The 7,677-nt window shown below is 37.9% G+C and overlaps 1 protein-coding gene across 1 annotated transcript; it reads right to left on the bottom strand.

Annotated features, from left to right (window-relative positions):
- Positions 1-1,347: 1,347 nt before the first annotated feature.
- On the bottom strand, positions 1,348-2,298 carry LOC128580500 (olfactory receptor 6C75-like). Its single transcript, XM_053582397.1, has one exon. It carries the CDS (start codon positions 2,296-2,298, stop codon positions 1,348-1,350), a length of 951 nt encoding a protein of 316 aa, XP_053438372.1.
- Between the last annotated feature and the right edge of the window lie 5,379 nt (positions 2,299-7,677).

The raw sequence follows: 7,677 nt of genomic DNA, 5'->3' as shown, positions 1-7,677 counted from the left end.
TCACTACACTTGGGAGTTCCCTATCTTTTGATGAGGTTAAAGTTGTCTGCTTAACTCCTTTTTTGGAGACAGGAGAGACACAGACATGGCTGTCCTTGGCAGACCACAATCCTCAGAACAGCTTATAGTGAATCTGTTCCAAGACAAAAAATATAAAACATCCAACAACTCTTTGAAAATCTCAGATCTTTCTGATCAGATTATGTCTTAAATACAATTAATTCTCAAGCACAAAAGGAAAATATGCACTTAAGTGAAACACACTAAAAGTCAAACCAGGCCATGCAGATGGGGGTTGGGGGGACTGAGAGTGACAAATATATACTTCAATCTAGTGTCATTGCCTTGGGGGGAGGAACTTGTTCAATGAACTGGTAAAAACAATAAGTGACTCAATGTTAATCCTTTTTTATTATTAATGCAATCATTTCTCTTTTAAACATTTCTAATATGAGTTCTTTATTTTTTGCTTGATAAAACGTCAATCATAATTTAGTTTAACCCAGAAGACACTGGCGACTTCTACTGGTAAAGTCACGTAGAGAAGACATCTGTTGGAATGGGGACGGATTCTGATACTGGGACCACATACCTGTCTTCAAACTATTGGGTCTAGGACTTGACAACATCAATTACAGGGAAAATTCCATGCATTTAAAAGTTTTTCAATTTTGTTTATGGTTCATGGAAGGATTAAAGATATTTTATAATATTTTTTTGATACGGCCAGAAGATGGTAAAGTGAAAATGCCCATATTGACAATCTTGAGGTAGAGAAAACTATTTGTATCTCTAAACCAATGGATTCAGAGAGAGCAAATAGTAAGTGTACTATTGATTTGTTTACATAAAGAATTGAGGAATTGCCATTAATTTCATTTGGCTACTATATTAGGCCTTTATGAAATTTTCAAATATTGCCTTGAATAAATAAAGTGGTAATAAAGGAGTTACTATCTAACTATTCTTAGGGGTTAGAAGGTTCGAGGGAAAGAATATATCATCAACTATAATAAATATCATTAGAAACTTTACTCTTGGCTTAAACACTTCATATTATTTGATTTCTGTATATTAGATTCTCCATAAGTGTTGTCTGAATTGAACCCATACAAGACTAATGAGTTGAAATTGAGGAGGATAATTTTATCATAGTACAGAGAACTAATTTGAATAATCAAATAGTGAAAGGCATTGAACTGCAAAATAAGATAACATCGATGTAGCTGAATATTAGCATAATCTAGATCGCTTTCTATGTAGACTTCATGGAGAAGGTTTCCACCATGGTGGGAAAGTGAATTAGATGACCAAGGAGAACTATTTCCTCTCCACCAACCTATGATCCTATTTCTGTAGTTTCAGCCTATACACAGCATCCCTCAGAGCCTGGTGAACCTGCTTGTTCCGCAGAGTGTAGATGACTGGGTTCAGCAGTGGAGTCACCACTGTGTTCACAAGAGCAGCCTCTCTGTTGGAGTCCAGTCTGTCTGTCTGGTTTGGTTTCACGTATATGAAGACACAGCTGCCATACATCAGAGAGAGGACAAGGAGGTGGGAGGAGCAGGTGGAGAAAGCTTTCTGCCGCTCCTTGGCTGATGGGAGATGCAGGATTGTGACTACTATATTGCTGTATGCAATGACGGTTATAACGAAGGTTGAAAAAAGGATAAAGGAAGTGAGGCCAAAGGCCAACATTTCAACAGGTCTAGTTTCAGAACAAGAGAGATGTATTAAGGAGCCAAGATCACAGAAGAAATGAGGGATGACATTGGGGCCACAGAAGGACAGCTGGGAAACCTCAATGATCAGACCAGTGAGGGTGATGAAGGACAAAGTATAGCAGAAGAAAACCAGAAAGAAACAAACCCTGAGATTCATGATGGTCGGGTAGTGTAGAGGCTTGCAAATGGCCAGGTATCGATCCAAGGACATGGCAGCCATGAGGAAGAAAAGTGTTGCCCCCAGAAATAAAAAAGAAAAGGCTTGTGTGAGACAAGCAGTAAAGGGAATTGCTTCCCTTCCTAAAAGAAAAATGACCAGCAATTTAGGAATAACTGTGGTGATAAAACCACATTCACAGAAGGAGAAACTGCTGAGTAAAATGTACATTGGTGTGTGGAGACGATGGTTGGCCCAGGTGATGGAGATGATGAGGGTGTTTCCTGTGAGGGAGGCCAGGTACGCCAGCAGGTGCACCAGGAACAGGACGTTTCCCAGGTGCTGGACAGCAGGAAACCCCTCCAGAATGAACTCCTGGACTGCTGTCTCATTCCTCCTCTTTATCATTGTTTCCATTTCTCTGTTGGTTGTCAACGCTCTCTGATCCTTTAGGCAAATTACATATTATCTAATAGCATAATTGAAAAATGAGGAATTTAATTGATGGCCACTATTTAAAAAAATAAAACACTGTTTGCTTGCAGTTGCCATTCTGAACATTTTCTTTGTTTAAATATTTTATTTAAAATTATTTGAAATTTTACCTTCTTAAATTGTAAAAATTGAAGGTTTATTCTTTTGGCTTCATTTTTGAGAATAAATTTGTTGTGTACCTTAAGCTCCTCTGGAAAATAATCTCTTAGAATAATACTCCTTATAAGGTAAACAATAAAAAATGAACATTAACAGGATAATAAAAGTAATAGATAATAATGAAGGCTGTCATCTTTCAAAAATTATTTTTTCATGGGGTTACAGCATAAGTTTCTACATTTCTGGTATGACATGATTCTATAAAGCACGCCTATGTACTGCCTTTAGCCATCTGAAAATATAAAGCATGAAAAAATATGTTTCTGTTACTATCTTTTAACTCTTTAGTTTTCTGAAGTCCATTTGCTTAAGACCCTCTAGTGAGCAAGAAAGCTCATTCTCATAGAAACCATAACTACCCAGCCCATGGCTTTAAAAGCAATCATGTCTAAAGATGGGGGAATAATAGTTACATGACTTCGTTGTTCTAACTGAATGGATAAACATAAAATAGGGAGTCAGGAGCCCTCTCCTTGTTAGCAGAATGGCAGTGCTTTTTTCTGCTTTTAGTCATAAATCATTCTTAAACTTTCCCTTTCCTTCTGGGAATATTGTTACACTGGAAAATTCTAGTGTTTTTGGAATCACACCTGGATGCCCATTGCAATCCTGAGAGGAATATTAACTATTTTAAAAAGCCAATACCTGGCTCAGTGCCTGTAGCTCAGCGGCTAGGGTACCGGCCACATACACTGGAACTGGTGGGTTTGAACCAGGCCCGGGCCTGCCAAACAACAATGACAATTACAGAAAAAAAAAACCAAAACAAAATTTGCGTGGCTTTGTGTAGTCCCGGCTTCTTGGGAGGCTGAGGCAAGAGAATCGCTTGAGCTCAGGCGTTTGAGATTGTTGTGAGCTGTGACACTATAGCACTCTACCGAGGGCGACATAATGAGACTCTGTCTCAAACAAAACAACAACAAAAAAAACCAATATCCAGCCAGAAACCACATGAACTGATACTCGATCTTTGGGGAGGGGATCTGGGCTTCTAGTGAATCAGGCTTGCAGTTGCCATTCTGAACATAATTAAAGATATGTACTTCATTTAAGTACGTCATTTAGATATTGGATTTGGCCAAATCTGTTGCTTTAACTATACATGATCTACTACACTGGCTTAAGCACAACTAGTCCCTGGTTGATATAATTGACCCATTAGACTGCAAATCATCTCCGTGGTTAAGTACTCACCAAGAAGTAGCTCATAGGAAACAGCTTCTTCAATCGTGTGTCTCCTTTGTCTTCCAACAAACCAGGATTGTTCTCCTGGGCTAATGGAAAAAAGAGAAAATAAAAGAACACTCTTAACTGAGATGCCCCTCTATTTGTCCTATAAAAAAAAAATCCATGGATGACTTATGTCTTAAACCAATAGGAAATTGTTCAGGCTAATTATGTTCAAGAAAGACAGATTTCCAAACTCTGGAGGACTAATAGAGCCTTCCTTTATGCTGATCTGGCTGATAAGTCCTAGACTGTCAGGATGCCCCAAATCTGCAGTAGCATTTGCTGGTGTGACTCTTTAGAATTCCTGAATATATTTGTATTTATTCTATGAGACATTTTGACACAGTCCATCATGAACATCGAGTGCGGTTGATTGTGTGTTTATCCCAAAAGAGACTCAGGAAAAAGAGACAATATAGGTCAAATTCCTTGCTCATAGGTTCTGTTACCCACTTTTCCATCAACTACTGACTCTTCACTATCTGATTAGATAAGCATCATTGCAGTCATAAATGGAAATACATGTAAATGCCCTAAGGATCAATTTACCACAGGGTTATTTATCATACCAGTGAGGTCACACAAGGTCCAAAACAACACCCAGACTTTATTACAAGAGCCTGAAAAAAGGAAAGGAACTAAAAATCATAGCAGGTTACCAGGGGACAATTAATTGTTCGATGTTGAGAATGGAAAAATTCAGTAGAAGTGTATTGTAATTACTACGTCACTGAGGATGGTAACATATTGCCATCATTACCAATAATCTACACAGTCCTCTGCAGAAGTCTTCACTGATAGCTCTACCATGATTGCCCCAGGGTTATAAAATTTGTAAATTCCCAAGTTATATATATCAAGAAAGACAGATTTGAGCAACAAAAATGCTTTTTAACACTCCTGTTTTCTTTGCTTTTGTTTGTTTTTTATCTTGATATTTTCCTTATGGGGACATAATTTCTTTGTATAAAATGCACAAATCTTAACTGCACAGATGGATAACTTTTTACATATGTAAACAACTGTGTAACCACTATTCAACCACTAGTCATAACATTCCTTTCCATCATAAATTTCTTTGTGCTCCTTCCCAGTCAATATCCTACCCTAAGAGAAACAAGTATTTTTATTTCTAGCATCTAAAATTATTTTTCCTTGTTTTGAATAGAATATGGTATGTGTTTCTTTCTCGTCTTTTTTTTTTCTCAATATGTTTCTGAGATTCATCCATGCTATTCTCTGTGTCAGAGACGTGTTTTTCATACTGTTTTGCAGTAGTCTGTTATAGAAGTCTAATGCAGTTTTTCATTCTCCCATTGAAAGACATTTGTGCCTTTTCCAGTTCTGTGCTAATTCTGCAAATTTTAGCATAGTCCTTAACAATTTCTGTAAGAAACTGCAAAACAGTTTCTGAAACTGGATCTAGGCTCTCAGCAGCAGTGCACAAGAATTCAAGTTGTTCCAAATTCTCACCAACACTTGGTCTTGTAAGATAGTTGTCCCCAACCTTTGGTACCAGGGACTGGTTACATGGAAGATAATATTTGCTGGAACTGGGGGTGGGAGGAATTGTTTTGGGATGATTCAAGTCCATTACATTTATAGTGCACTTTGTTTCTATTACTATTACATTGTAATATATCATGAAATCATTATACAACTCCCTGTAATGCAGAATCAATAGGAGCATTGAGCTTGTTTTCCTGCAACTAGATGGTCCCAGTGCTTGCATCACCACCTCAGCTCCCCCCTCAGATCATCAGGCATAAGATTCTCATAAGGAGTGCACAACCTAGATCCCTCACATGCACAATTTACAATAGGGTTTGTGTTTCTGTGAGAATCTAATGCAACGGCTGATCTGACATGAGGAAGAGCTCAGGCCATGACGTGAACAATGGGAGTAGATGTAAATACAGATGAAGCTGCTCACTTGCCTACAGCTCACCTCTTGCTGTGCAGCCCAGCTCCTAACAGGCCCAGGAGTGGGGACCACAGTTGTATTTCTTTTTTTAAAATTTATTTATTATTAAATCATAGCTGTGTACATTAATGCAATCATAGGGCACCATACACTGGTTTTATATACCATTTGATGTATTTTTATCACACTGGTTTACATAGCCTTCCTGGCATTTTCTTAGTTATTGTGTTAAGAAATTTATATTCTACATTTAGTAAGTTTCACATGTACCCTTGTAAGATGCACGGTAGGTGTGGTCCCACCAATTACCCTCTATCTGCCCATCTTCCCATCTCCCCTCCCCTCCCTTTCCCCTTTCCCCATATGCTTAGGTTATAATTAGGTTATAGCTTTTATATGAAAGCTATAAATTAGTTTCACAGTAGGGCTGAGTACCTTGGATACTTTCTCTTCCATTCTTGAGATACTTTATTAAGAAGAATATGTTCCAGCTCCATCCATGTAAACATGAAAGAGGTGAAGACTCCATCTTTCTTTAAGGCTGCATAATATTCCACGGTGTACATATACCACAACTTATTAATCCATTCATGGATCAATGGGTTGGGCTTCTTCCATGACTTAGCAATTATGAATTGGGCTGCAATAAACATTCTGGTACAAATATCTTTGTTATAATGTGGTTTTAGGTCTTCTGGATATATACCCAGTAGAGGAATTATAGGATTGAATGGAGGTTTATTTTTAGATCTCTAAATGTTCTCCAAACATCTTTCCAAAAGGAATGTATTAATTTGCATTCCCACCAGCAGTGTAGAAGTTTTCCCTTTTCTCAACATCCACACCAACATCTTTGGTCTTGGGATTTTGTGATATGGGCTAATCTTACTGGAGTTAGATGGTATCTCAAAGTAGTTTTGATTTGCATTTCTCTGATGATTAAAGATGATGAGCATTTTTCATATGTCTGTAGGCCATGCGTCTGTCTTCTTCAGAGAAGTTTCTCTTCAAGTCCCTTGCCCAGCGTGAGATTGGATCACTTGTTCTTTTCTTGCTAATGCGTTTGAGTTCCCTGTGGATTCTGGTTATTAAACCTTTGTCGGAGACATAACCTGCAAATATCTTCTCCCTTTCTGAGGGCTGTCTGCTTGCCTTACTTACAGTGTTCTTGGCTGTGCAGAAGCTTTTCAGTTTGATCAGGTCCCAGTAGTGTATTTTTGATGCTGCTTCAATTGCCCAGGGGGTCCTCCTCATAAAATATTCGCCCAGGCCGATTTCTTCAAGAGTTTTCCCTGCACTCTCTTCTAGTATTTTTATAGTTTCATGTCTTAAGTTTAAATCTTTAATCCAGTGAGAGTCTATCTTAGTTAAAGGTGAAAGGTGTGGGTCCAGTTTCGGTCTTCACAGGTTGCCAGCCAGTTCACCCAGCACCATTTGTTAAATAGGGAATCTTTCCCCCACTGAATGTTTTTAATTGGCTTGTCAAAGATCAAATAATGGTGAGTAGCTGGGTTCATCTCTTGATTCTCCTTTGTGTTCCATACATCTACCTCTCTGTTTTTGTGCCAGCACCATGCTGCTTTGATCACTGTCGATTTATAGTATAGTCTGAGGTCTGGTAGTGTGATTCCTCCTGCCTGTTTTTATTTCTGAGCAATGTCTTGGCTATTCGAGGTTTTTTTTCTGATTCCATATAAAACGAAATATAATTTTTTCAAGATCTTTAAAGTATGACAGTGGAGCTTTAATAGGGATTGCATTAAAATTGTATATTGCTTTGGGTAGTATGGACATTTTAACAAATGAACCAGGAGCAGTGTATGTTTTTCCATTTGTTAACCAGCCATGAACATGGTATGTTTTTCCATTTGTTAACATTTTCAGCTATTGCTTTTCTTAGAGTTTCATAGTTCTCTTTATATAGACAACTTTCATATCCTTAGTTAGATAACTCCCAAATATTTCCTCTTCTTTGGCATTACTGTGAA

This window comes from Nycticebus coucang, chromosome 3 (genome assembly GCF_027406575.1).
Source record: "Nycticebus coucang isolate mNycCou1 chromosome 3, mNycCou1.pri, whole genome shotgun sequence".
Classification (NCBI taxonomy): domain Eukaryota; kingdom Metazoa; phylum Chordata; class Mammalia; order Primates; family Lorisidae; genus Nycticebus; species Nycticebus coucang.
The sequence above is the reverse complement of the archived record's forward strand: the minus strand, read 5'-3'. Positions and strand labels throughout refer to the sequence as shown.